This window comes from Chelonoidis abingdonii, chromosome 7 (assembly GCF_003597395.2).
Source record: "Chelonoidis abingdonii isolate Lonesome George chromosome 7, CheloAbing_2.0, whole genome shotgun sequence".
NCBI classification, from domain to species: Eukaryota; Metazoa; Chordata; order Testudines; family Testudinidae; genus Chelonoidis; species Chelonoidis abingdonii.
The window spans coordinates 30,711,214-30,724,668 of NC_133775.1; the positions used below are offsets into that span (position 1 = coordinate 30,711,214).

Sequence of the window (13,455 nt, forward strand, 5' to 3'; positions counted from 1 at the left end):
GCTGCCTCTGTCTGTAAACAAAATACTGACTCCCTGCCACAGGGGCACAAGCTGGGAGCAGCACATCTCCTCTGCAGAACTCATATTCCATACTAATGCTGGGCTGTAGTTAACAGCTCTGGCTGGGAGCACCACACCTGTACAAAACTTGGGGTAGGGTGCAGGAGTCTCCTTCTCCCCCCACAAATGACACCCCTGATTTTGTGATTTGACCTTCTCTCTCAATGTTTACTCTGAGAATCATCACCATAGGCCTGGATAAAGGCACTGAGAACTGTGAAGTGAATCAACACGTGAAATGAGTGGGGCTCCCTGCTGGCACTGATGTCCCCATGTGTGTGGTCAGTTGCAGAACTGCAGACTGAGTCTGGACATCGATGACCAGCACAATGATCTTCCACATAACTGTATATTTCAAAACTGCTTTGCTGACATCCCAGTGGCTTCTTTCACTTCTCCTGTTCAAGGGTAGTGTGGATCATACAAAGTTGTTTATATTAGTGATGGAACCATCTATCTGAAACTAACCCCACACTTCAAGGTTTGAGGATACCAGTAAAATGGGATCTGGATCCGATACATAGCTGGTTTTGCTTGATTACAGTTTAAAATGTGCAGGGTCAGGGTCCTAATCAGTGTTAGTAATAGAAAATGACTGCTTGGGCTCATCCTTGGATGACACACGTATGATCTTTCCATAGATATGTTGTTTTCTTTTTAATTAGGTCTGAGAATTCAAGAGATCATAAGCTTATAATAAGGAGCTCCTCTTGATGAAAACAAGATGTCAGACTCATTGATTGCAAATGTACTGAAATGACTGTTCAGCCTTGAACCACTTATTCGTGTAGGAGGCTCTCCACATAATAAAAAGACAGTGCTTTTTCTCATAGCGTCTTTCAGAGACATTCGAATTCAACATGCTTTTTTATAAATGCCAAACATACTAATAATATTAGCATTATTGTGTACAAAAAGGATGACTATAAAAAAAATTACCACATCAAGAAACATCAGAACATTTGCTACTAAAATATATTAGTACTCCAGACTGTACAGAAGAGTAACAATTTTTAATGAAAAAAACATGCTGTTGAGTGTATGGAGTTAAACCAAAAGTACATGCCTATGCCATGTTTTAAAAAATGAATGGAAAGATGCCCTTCTCATCCTTAATTAGTGGTTATTATGATGTAACTTAGAAGCAAACACAGAGTATCTTTTTCACATGTCATTCCATTCATCATTTCTATTAATATAGCAGGTTTCCTAATGTGGCTCCCACAGCCTTTCAATATGTTACTCTGGTTCCCAGTCTGATGAACTGCTGTGCTTTCATAACAAATGTTCTGCTCTATTTTATGGGCTAACTCGTGTTTAAAATATCTCTGAAGCAGATACACATCAATGTTATTGTTAACATTCAGTATTCAGTAGTACTGGAAGAATGTTGAATTATTACTGAACAGGCTAAAAAGAATAAGAAAAAGCTATCCATTATGGTGTTCCCTCTTAACTCAACTGCAAAGAACTACAGTCACTTGAAATAAACCCTGTAACTCCACAGTTAGTATGAGATGAAGCCTTTAACAGCTAGAGTAATATGCATCTTCTGCCCCCTTATGAACAAGTTATTTCATTTGTTTTTTGTTTTTTTCCACCAAAATGCAAATACACCAGTATTTATAGCACTTCTTCGTCAACTATTAACTCGACTAAATAGTTACATCAAATTTAATCTAATTTATCTTCATAACAAATGAAGGGTCAATCCAGCCAATACTTACTACCAGGCACAGTGTTTACTACTGTAAGTAGCCTCATTGATTTCAATGGGCTCTAATTTTCCATGGGGGAGAATTAGCAAAAGGGTTTCCGTCCTTCCTTTTGGTGAAATGGTGACATATAAAAGGTGTTCAGCAGGGCGGAAGACTGCCTGCCGTCTTTCTATAGGAAAGTAGGATTGGCATTGCCAGTACTGCACACGCACACATAAGTATGTACACATGCGCGCGTGCACACACACACACACACTCTCTCTCTCTCTCTCTCCTTTCAGACTTTCCCAGCAACTCTGGGCTACCTGGGATGCCTCAATCTCTAGTAGTTATTAAGGAACTCCCAATACTTTTCTAGCTGCTGTGGGAAAGAATATGGGATGACTATGCCATAACAACAGTGCTGTAAACAATGCTGTAAAAAGAACTTTTCCTTAACCCTGCAGCCTCCCTCTCTTTATATGCACAGCATGTAGGACAGAGGTAGGTATATGTTACTCACAGGAAAGCCAGCATTCCCAGGTAATCCAGGCTTTCCAGGATTCCCAGGAATGCCCTCTGGTCCAGGATATCCAGAAGCACCTTTCTGCCCTTGTGGGCCTGGTTTTCCCTTGAAACAAATTCAAATAGAATATGAATCTACTCAAACTACTCATATTCATGAGCAGTGTCTAAAGTCATAGAAAAAAGATTTCAAAAAAATATTTCCGAGGCCCTACTATAATAATAGTCTCAGTAACCTACATCAACAAATTCAAAAGTGGCCTCTGAGTTTGGATGGCCAACCTGAGATTCCATGGGTCTGATTTTCAGAGGCGCTGAGGACCTGCAGATCCCAGTGACTTCAGTTGGAGTTGAGACTGTTTGCACATCAGGTCCAAGGTATCTCAGGTGGAACATCCAACAACCAAGGCTTCAGAAGTCAGAGGTCATTTCTGGAAGTATTTGGAGCTATTATATAATTGAGAAATTATGTAATTCAAACAAGTCTGTATCAAAAACACAAGCACCTCTCATTAAACAGCACTCACCTTGCTAGCCCTTGGTTAAGCTTTCACTGAATGCTATCACGCTATCTTCATCAAAGCTTCAGTGAATTTCTTTCAACAAGATGATTTACCTTTAAACTGCGATATACTAGTGGAAGAGGCTTAGAACTCATGTAACTATCTCAAGTGAATGCTAGCACAATACAAAATATCCTCTCCAACTAGATCACTATGCCTCATCCAAAATGTGTTTTAAATAGTGATATAAATATGTAAAATGTTTGTCATGGAAATCTTGGCTTCAATTTTCAGTGGTACAAGAAACTTGCACCTTGTAATGAGCCTGAGATAAGCTTTGAAATTCCCCAGAAGCCTCCTCTCATCGCTCCTCTCTTCCCTGCTTCTCCTTCCTTTCCCCTGCCTTTTCCCATGTTCTCTTTGTTCTGCACTACTGATACTATATATGTATCTGTTCAGTACTTCAGAGGGCATAACTAAACTTCTAGGACTGCTACATAACTTAATTTATCCAATAAAATGCTGTCCATCCACTCTGTACAGGATGTGCAGTTTGTTGTCAGGTTTCTATTAGGCAGCTGTACTTCTCATTTACTAGAAATGATAGTATGTGAAGCTAATAAAAGTTATTTACAGCATGTGCTGGTATGTGTTATTTATTAGTGGATCCAGAAGTAGCTTTGTTGTAATGTATACTAGGTAATGTTTATGGATCATCCACTGGTTCTCTCTTCTACTTACCCCTTGTGGAGAGGGGGAAGGATTAGTTCCTTTAATAAGGAGTAACTGCTTTTTAATGAAAGTGTATTTTACATCTGGCATCTAATAGAGTGACAAAGGTGGGGAAAGGTCAGACGCTCAGGCAGCCATATTTGTCATGGGCACGTGGATGGGGAGTTCTGAAGGCAGTACACATTCGAAGGACAATTTATGGGAGCCAATGAGTGAGAGCGTGTGTGGGGGGAACAAATGCAGCTAACTTCAGGGTGGTCCCTGTTAACGTGATAAGAACTGTATGGTCTGTGTAAACTCTACAGACAAAGAATGTAATTATAACTTTGCAAATGGGAAGCAGCCTCAGGATATAATTCACTAATTGTATCTCATTCCAAAGTGCTGATTAACTGAGAGAGTTCGTTTTCAGTATCATTTAATATCATTTTGTGTTTTATCAAAGATTATTAGCCTGATTCTCATTCACCTTAAGGACGATTTAGATCCACGTTGAATCCCATTTAGATTGGCAAAGCAGTATAAAGTGGTCTTATGGTAAATGAGAATCAGGCCTTGTACTACAAGCAATGAATAATTTTGATTTTGATATGCATCATCATTTGCATTTTTATCTCTTTTATAAACAGAACATAGATGGTAGAACCTTGTTACTTACAGGAATTCCAGGTTTTCCAGCTTGACCAGTCTTTCCTTTTTTTCCAGTGGGACCCTAGATAATTCAAACATTTGTGAACTGGTCAAACCAAAGACACAAAAGAAGATTCTAATGAGAATCTTTTCATCATCTGGCTTTGGATCAGGCCCTAAAAGCATGCCATTTTCAACAATCAAAACAAAGATTTCATAGTGTGGTTGCAACCAGTTTTCCCCCCTCTTCTTTAATATACTGTACAATTTCAGGTAATTTCAACAGTACCAGAGGTAATCAGGATATTCCAGATATTTAAGTAACTTTGCACCATCAGACAATATCACTGTAACAAAGTACATTTTCTATAGCACTTTCATCTCTTTTTGAAAAGCAATGCATACAAAAGCACACTGACACCCGTATTGGAAAACAGGACTTTTGCCATAGTGACTATTTCCTTTTATTTGGACTCTAAACACAACACAAATGATGAAATAAACAGTTTAAAAAGCTACTTTTTGGATTGCACAACCAATGTGCAGACATCTGTGGATTTAGCTAACTTACTGATATGGAGAAGGTAACATTTTCAAAAACATCTAAGTCTCATTGACTTTCAGTGAGTCTGAAGCACTTTTGAGAAGATCCCAAAGCACATAGAAAACTTTAAAAAGCAATTATAAATCACAGTGTATAGAGGGATCATTCACCCACTTCAGAAATACAGCCACCTCCGACAAGACGGCAGTAGCACACAACAACACAACAGCATAGGGTGAGTAGAAAAGACCTTTTAAACTTTTCTGGTCTAAATTATTTTTAACACAATTTCTAGAAATAAAGGCTTGTGAATAACCATACTGTGTTAAAACTATATTCAACCTAATAAAGTTTAAACAAACAAAGATAAAGGTAAATACAAAACCCACCACCCAACTAATGTAAATACCAGAAAGTTAACAAAATACTGTTCCATTGTTTACTTTAATAACTTTTCTTAATAAAATTATGGTACAAAAACTCCACCAATTAAAACTGCAATCTATAAATTTAAAGCACCCTGTTTCACTTTCATTAACATTTCAGAGTTGATATAAAATAAAAATAGTTAATTTAGTGTGTGACTAGCCTTGTAAGACTTATTTATACCAGCACTATTCACACCACAGGAGCTAAGGTTGTGGCAATGTTTCTATTATTAACCTGCTTTTTTATAAGACTTTAGGTTGTAAAGTTTTGTTCCAGGCTGAATATTGGCTCCAAATTGGCATATGGAGATTTCTTGCTGGGGAGTATTTTCTGACTAATATAATGGAAGTTTTCCCCAGGAAGAGGGTTGAGGGATGACTGTTTTTGTCCTGCAATGTGCATATGTTCTCAAAGTCAATATATCAGAATGCATAGGAGAGTTTCATGTTGGTACTAGTATATGAGGATTTCATGTGCTCATTTTGCATTACTGCCCATTTCCAATGTGTCTCAGATTATCATTTATACACAGAAAATGGTTTATTTGCAGCAGGATTGTGGGGTGAGGGTGGGAGTTCTGGGATAAATCACTAATATCCATCCCATTTAAGTTGCAATGGGAATACAGATTACAAATCATCTTTATTTTAATCCTTCTAAAAATATTAGAAGCCAATAAAAGTCACCCAATGGCAGAGTGTGAAATACTTTGGGTAACTTACAGCACACCATGAGGACAAAGTATTACTGGTGAAGGAAAATATTTATATTTGATCTTTTAAAGATTTGCTCTGTCACTAGTGTGCTGTTGTTTCGTAGCATATCCATGCTTCCAGGCCTGTCTAAACCCCAGCCATTCTGAATGTACATACTATACAGTCTGATTGGGCTTTCTTTACAGATTATTTCATCAGATGGATCAGTGCTATGTAATTCTGGGTGTATGGACAGGGCTAGTTTGTCAAGTGGGCTTCCATTTAAGGACATAAAAGGACATTTAAATATTTTGAGAAGAAGCAAATTTTTAAAGGCTTTTCACCACTTCAGGGTAAAATACTTGTCTATCAAGTAGTACTTATTTGCTATTTTAGGTTATTGCGAATTTTTGGTAATTTTCCATTTCATGCTATTTTTCTCCTTAAGGGATGAAATAGAAACAGGACATTTTAGTCTCAACACCAATATAAATGTATGATGCCTCAATACCACTGTTCCACTGTCAATCATTTTCAGGAGAATTATCACATCTTTTCTCTATAAGCCTAACAGTTGGAAAAAGTAGTCCAAATGTTTCAAAATTGTATTTGATTCTGATATCTGATTCTTAATAAGACACATAGGTATCACATAGGAGCCAGATTGGGGCAGGCCCTTGTGTGGGCACAGGAGAGAGGAAACATGAAAGGAACTTGCTCATTTGTGACCTGAGTACAGGTGGTCATTCTCAATTGTAAACCTTAGGCTAACTTGAGAGCAATGACTGCTCTTAGCTAATACCATTTGGGAGAGGGTGGGGTGACATTTTCTCTACCCTCTAACCCTAACCCCAGCCTACTTCCTCGCAGCCAGTGGAATGCATGGTAAGGGATGTAGAAGTGGGCATACTCCTCCAGAACACCCTGGGAGCTTCAGAAGACATAGCGCTCTGGAGTGGTGAAACTCTTCACTGCCTCCAACTCAGAGTGGTGCCTTAAAGGAAGTGCTGAAACTTAGGTAAATACACATTAACAGTTCCTAAAATATTTGGAAATATAAATATGTTGTAATAAAATATGGCAAAAGGAGACATACATCAGGTAATTAAGGCCAAAAATCAATCAATTCCAAAATCAGTTGGCATCTTGAATCTGGCCTAATCTGAAATCTGAATATCTTTTACAGAGAAAAGTCTAGTAAGCACAGGGAATTCTATGGAGAAATACAAATGAAGTGTACCTAATTTGATGGGGACCCTGTTCAAGTCACAAAAGTGGACAACTATCCTATTCATCTTTGTATGGTTTTAGGTAGCAATCAGGTCCACTGTGTTTGTGTTTGTAAGGACTTAACAAGGCGTACAGTGTCAATAAGTGGCAGGAAGTCATGTTAAAATAGAACATGAAGACAAATACTGCAGTCATCTTTCAGCACAACCGCTGTAAATCATTTGTTTTTAAAGGGACCCTTATGGTTTAAAAATTTCACTTTGTCTTCTAAGGACAATAATGGTTGTTACAATTGCAAACACAAAAGAAATACAATAAAGTGGAGTTTTCTTTTTTTTTTCCACCTACTTCTGATCCTCTCTCTCCCTTTGGTCCTTGTTCCCCCAATTCGCCTGGTTCACCCTTTAGAAAGAACAAAAAAAAAACACAAGCAAACACAATTGGCCATGAAGGTAGGAGAGAAATAAATTATTTCCAGTAACAAATACAGAAGCACAATACATACAGCTAACTGTCTGGAACACTTACTGGAGGCCCTTGTTGTCCAATTGCTCCTCTTAGACCTGGAAGCCCTGTGTGACCCTAGAAACAGAAAACATAAATATCACTGCAGAGATAACTCTGATGAGCTGATCATTTTCTTCTAAAGCCCAATCCTGGGAGGAGCTGCGGATATGTTTACTTTGCAAAATAACCCACATTGGCAAGTCTCAGAGCCTGGATCAAATGGTTTGAGCTCACACTATGAAGCTAAAAATAGCGCTGTAGATATTCCTGGTCAGACGTGTGTCTAACGAGCTAAATCAATTAACAGCAGGATACCAAGGGAGAAAAAATAACTTTTGAAGTGGTAAGAGAGTGGCCAGACAGTTGACAAGAAGGTGAGAGTAACAGTAGAGAGAAATTAGTATTGAGGAATTTCTATTACTCTCACCTTCTTGTCAACTGTCTGTAATGGGCTACTCTCTTAAAACAACTCAGTAGTTTGAGCATTGGCCTACTAAACCCAGGGTTGTGAGTTCAATCCTTGACGGGGCCATTTAGGGATCTGGGGCAAAAATCTGTCTGGGGACTGGCCCTGCTTTGAGCAGGTGGTTGGACTAGATGTGAGGTCCCTTCCAACCCTGACAGTCTATGATTCTATGATTTACCACTTCAAAAGATATTTTTTCTGCCTTGGTATCCTGCTGTTAATTGATTTAGCTTGTTAGACTGACCTCACACTCCTGTATTTTTCACTTCATGCATCTGATGAAGTCGGTTCTAGCCCACAAAAGCTTATGCCCAAATAAATTTGTTAGTCTCTAAGGTGCCACAAGGACTCCTAGTTGTTTCTGTCAGGGACTGCATCTTTTTGCTCTGCTGACGCAACAACAGTAGCAATTTTAATGAGTGTTTGTTATAATGAGGTTACAGCATATTTGCAGGAAAACTGCATAAATCATACACAAAATTATTAGGATGAAAGTTACAAAATAATAGTGTTTGCAACTCCAGACAAATGTATTAGTTTATTTGATACAGTATAAATTTACACTGAGAACTAATCAATATAGGTGAAGCATCAGCAGCTCACTTGTGGGAGAGTGTGTGTGTGCGCGCGCACGCGCGAGAGAGAGAACAGCATTTTTGGTTTTGCTGTTTTACAAAGCAAGTGGTATTTACCTTGAATCCCTCATCACCAGGTTCTCCTCTATCTCCACGTTCACCACTAGGACCCTAGAGAGACAACCAAAGAGCAGAGTTTATTCACTGAATTGAAATACTGCTGCAGTAACAATACATCTGGGCCCTTCCTTCAGAACAAACCAACTGACCAGCTGTGAGGTTACCAAAACATACATACTGTTAAATTAGAAAATCAGCTAAATCCACGGAATAAAAATGAACCATTTCTAAAACAAAAATGTATTCCTTCAACCCACCAAAAATATATTGTAAATGAAGACCACAGTCCAAGCTTCTAACCTTCCACAGCTGCATCTGGAATAACTCTATTGACATCCAAGGAATCTCTCCAGATTTTCACCCATGTAAGTAAGACCAGAATGTGACCTTTCCCCCCCGCCCTCTAATTTGAAGGGATTATTTCATTCAAATTACAGAAGATTATAGGAAGGTGCCATTGCCATGATTAATTTGTAAAGAAAACAAATGATAGGGACAATTAGGTACAGATAGAACCTGTTTTATAATGAACCTGCCTATAGTGAAACTCTGTTTATGAGAGGAAATCCTCAATCCCTTAGCAAAGCCTGCATGAAGAGGTTTTGTGTATGAGAACAGAAGATGGGGGAGACAGGGAAGCCTCTCACCTAATCCAGAGGCAGGGCCCTGTGAATAATAGTGCTGCTACTATTATCGCATCCCATCACCTGCAGTAGAAGCTGCAGTTTGGTGACAGCATTTAAAGGAAAAGTCTCAACTCCCAAATCTGCAAGGTGCTGGGTCCCCAATGGGAAGGATTAAGTGTTTTAATGCTCATTGCAGTCAATGAACCAAATCCTGCATCCACTGAAGCTGATGAGTGCAGGATCTTACCCAATTGAGGTAAGGAGGCTCAGCACCTTCCTGAAGGCACTCAGCATTTAGGTGGATGGAGATTTTAATAGGGAGCAGCTTTTCCCTCCCAGTATCTGAAATAAAAGCACTAAGAAAGCAAATATTGCCTTACTTCAAGGTTACCAGAGGATCATCAGGCACAGTCGATCTTCCACTGGCCATCTCTATTACATGCTTGTTACCATGGTATCCGATGCCAGGTCCCCACTTCTCCCCTGCACTCTAATGTTTCTGCAGAGACAGCTGCTGTAGAGCTCAGCTACATAGCATGCATGGGATTGTGGAATCCCCCGCCATTGCCTCTCCCCTTTTCTGTGTTTCCATTGGGTTTTGGGCCTTCCGAAGCAGCCACGTGGCATGCTTCCCAGCGGAAACCCACAGGGAATGGAATGATTCTGCATACAACTTTTGCTCCAGTTAGCATGGCAGAATCAACACAACTATTGGTGAGTGAACTAGAGTTTTTTCTTTCTCAGGCATCTTCATGAGAATTGTTAACTGAGTTCCCCCTGAAGGTCCAAATTCTGTCTTCATTTACATCATCTCATTCCATTGCCATCAAATTCTTCTTTTTGGGGTAGCAAAGGTATAAATAATAAGGGAAGAATCTGAAGCCAAGTGGGCTGGATAAGTGTATCTGAGGGCAGAAGCTGGCCCTGAATTCAAAAAAGACTTACGGCTATGGGAGAGTTTTGTTTGGCATGCTCCTTATAGATGTAGATAGTTGTAGGTAGTGCTCACTGCATTTTAATAAATAAATCATCCTAGCAGCTCACCCTCGCACAGTTGCATTCATTTTGCATTGCTAACAGGAATGAAAAGATACCTATATTGAGTTATTAAAACAAGCGGATAACTATTTGGAATAAATACAGGGACAAATTCTGTTCTCAGACATGTTGATCTAAACGAAAAGTAATCTCATTAGGATAATTTAACAGAGAGTGCAGATCTGCTGAGTAAGAAGGTGCCATTTTTGGACAGCCACTTTTTACAGTAAAACAATGTCTTCAGTTTTGTTTCTAATGAAACCGGTTCTGCACCTTTGTATGACAAAGTGACCCTAGACTTCTGAGGCAACTGTATAACTTGTGGAAACTCCATTTACTGCCTCTTGTCTTGAATCACTAATATTATTTTTTTGAGAAAGAAAGACCTACTGGTTCACCTATGGGCCCAGGTGGTCCCAGTACTGTGTTGTCTTCACCTGGGTAACCCTAAAAGGAAAATAATTATTAAAAATATTTATTCTTGGTCATGAAAATCTACTTAATCAAGTATTTCTTTACTATGCAATACATTCTGATTTCATCTTCAATATTAAACAGAAATAAACATTTCATACAGTGCACATACATGCAAATATGGATTATAAAACACATTTGTACCAATGGATGGTAGTGACTACTATAATTAAGGTTGCAGAAACCCTCTTGCTTTTATATGCACCGCACTTTCAAAAACATGCACATTTTGAACTAATTACTCCTAATCCAATAGGTGTAGAGAAAATGCTGTTAATTACACTGAATATCATAATAATTATATAGGTTAATTTTATGATGTTTTAAATGTCACACTACTATCCATGCCAACAGATAAAACACTCTCTGCTTCAGTAACATATAGCCCTTAAAGACTAAGGGCCAGATTTTCTTAGGTGTTTAGGCATCCACAGATCCAGAGAGGTGCCTTGTAGGATTTTCAAGGGAGCCTAAGCAGGTTTGGAACCTAACTTCCATTGACTTCCTGATTGTTAGTTGCCAATCTACTTAGGTGCTTTTGAAAATTCCACTGGGCACCTATTGGCATCTTTAGGAGCCTAAACACCTTTGAAAATCTGGTCCTAATAGGTTATTCTGCAAGGCCTTGATCCTACAAGCTTATTTTCATGGGTGGATCTGTGTACCTGTCTGACACCCCATTGCCTTCAGTGAGCATAAGGGTCCACTGGCAGGATTGAGGTCTAAAAGAATCAGAGTGAATCTATAACATTGGGTTCTGATCCTGTAATCACTTTCTACCAAACATAGACCCTGATCCACCAAAGCACTTAAGCATGTATTTGACTTTAAAGTCAAGTCAATGGAAATGCTCACATACTTAAAGTTAACAACAAAGTTAAGTACTTTGCTCGATATACGTTGTTTACTACTATAAGCACGCCCAGGGAAGTCAATGGTGATGTCTGGTAGTGCAGAAAATGACTGCAGAACTAGGACCTTATGTTTTCTAACCTGAAACATTTTATCATTCTACTTAACTTTATCTTCCTGTAATTTGTTTCCCCAGGTTTAGATTTTTGCTCACACTGCATCACAACCGCAGAGGTGTCATTCTTTTTCCCTTTGATGGTTTTGGATAAACAAAGGCTGTGAAAACTGTCTTTTGAGAAATGCTTTCATAATCTATGGATGTACCACAACATTTCCACCCTTTACAATCACTGGGACTGTAAACAACAAGAACCAGTCTCCGTACCTTCTCTCCTTTGGGTCCTGGAGGACCAGGTGATCCTGGCTGACCCTGATGACCCTAAAAAAAACCCCAAGCAAACTAAATACAAAATGTTGTATATTGCTCAGATTAGTGCTTTCTGCTGTATGATAAATTGAATAGTGACATTTCAGACAAATTATGGGCCCAGTCTGGAAATTTGTTGAAGGCAGGTAGACTTCTGTATGTGCAGTCACAGAGACTCTGTCCAGACAAAGGGGGCCAAGTGCAGGACGCTTTTGAATTTGCAATTAATATTTGAAGGCAAAGATTTGTTATTCCATTAGGTGACAGCATGAATCCACCTACACTTTGCGTCTACTATAACAGTTTGGAAGAAAATGATTATTTGTTGAGAGAGGCCACAAAACATTAATGTGCATCTTCTAATCTTGTATCAGAGGGGTAGCCATGTTAGTCTGGATCTGTAAAAGCAGCAGAGAATCCTGTGGCACCTTATAGACTAACAGAAGTTTTGGAGCGTGAGCTTTCGTGGGTGAATATCCACTTCAGCGTCTGACGAAGTGGGTATTCAGCCACGAAAGCTCACGCTCCAAAACTTCTGTTAGTCTATAAGGTGCCACAGGATTCTCTGCTGCTTCTAATCTTGTTAAATCTAAAAACTACAGGTTCTCTTATTGAAAGGGGAAATGCCTTTCAGCAGGCAATGGCTAAGTTTTTAGGAGCTCTCCTCTATAATCATTATCCTACATAAGTAGTCCTTATCTATGGGAGCAGCCCTATTGAGTGCAGTGGTCGAGAGCAAGGATTGCATGATTGGGCCTCACGTGCGTAAGAAATAATTGCCAGTGAAACTTTACTATTTATCAATCCATCCATCAAGATTAAATTTATAAATTAAAAACTAGTTTTTATGTAAAAATATCTGGTGTGTCGGTCACCTAGGTGGATATTTACACATTCTTTGTATAGCTGACCTCCAATTATGAGAGATTGTTCAAAATATATTGTAATCACAAAATTATATATCAGATATAAATACTGACATATATACACACACAAACACAAACATTTATTTGGTAATAAGCTCACCATGTAACCTGGAATCCCTGGCTCTCCTTCAGGTCCCATTACTCCTAAATGCCCCTGTTAAACAGAATCAGTGATAAAGAAAAGGACAGTTACCTGTTCTGTAACTGGCATTCTTCGAGATGTGTTGCTTATGTGTATTCCACAGTAGGTGTGTGTGCTCGCCATGTGCACCAGCACTGGAAGTTTTTCCCTCAGCAGTACCCGTAGAGGGAGCGCTGCTGCGACCCCTGGAGTGGGGCCTTTATAGTGCGCTATAAGGGGAGCCGCGTGCTCCCCCTACCCTCAGTTCCTCCTTGCCG

General features: G+C 39.1%; 1 protein-coding gene across 1 annotated transcript in view; it reads right to left on the minus strand.

Annotated features, from left to right (window-relative positions):
• COL24A1 (collagen type XXIV alpha 1 chain) overlaps window positions 1-13,455 on the minus strand; it is a 240,624-nt gene that overhangs the window by 34,737 nt on the left and 192,432 nt on the right. The window contains exons 40-47 of the mRNA XM_032779279.2: window positions 13,157-13,210; window positions 12,089-12,142; window positions 10,768-10,824; window positions 8,711-8,764; window positions 7,574-7,627; window positions 7,394-7,447; window positions 4,176-4,229; window positions 2,281-2,388 (exon numbers count right to left, since the gene is read on the minus strand). Of these exons, the coding sequence (XP_032635170.1) occupies window positions 2,281-2,388; window positions 4,176-4,229; window positions 7,394-7,447; window positions 7,574-7,627; window positions 8,711-8,764; window positions 10,768-10,824; window positions 12,089-12,142; window positions 13,157-13,210 (489 nt within the window). The remainder of the gene's footprint in view (window positions 1-2,280; window positions 2,389-4,175; window positions 4,230-7,393; window positions 7,448-7,573; window positions 7,628-8,710; window positions 8,765-10,767; window positions 10,825-12,088; window positions 12,143-13,156; window positions 13,211-13,455) is intronic.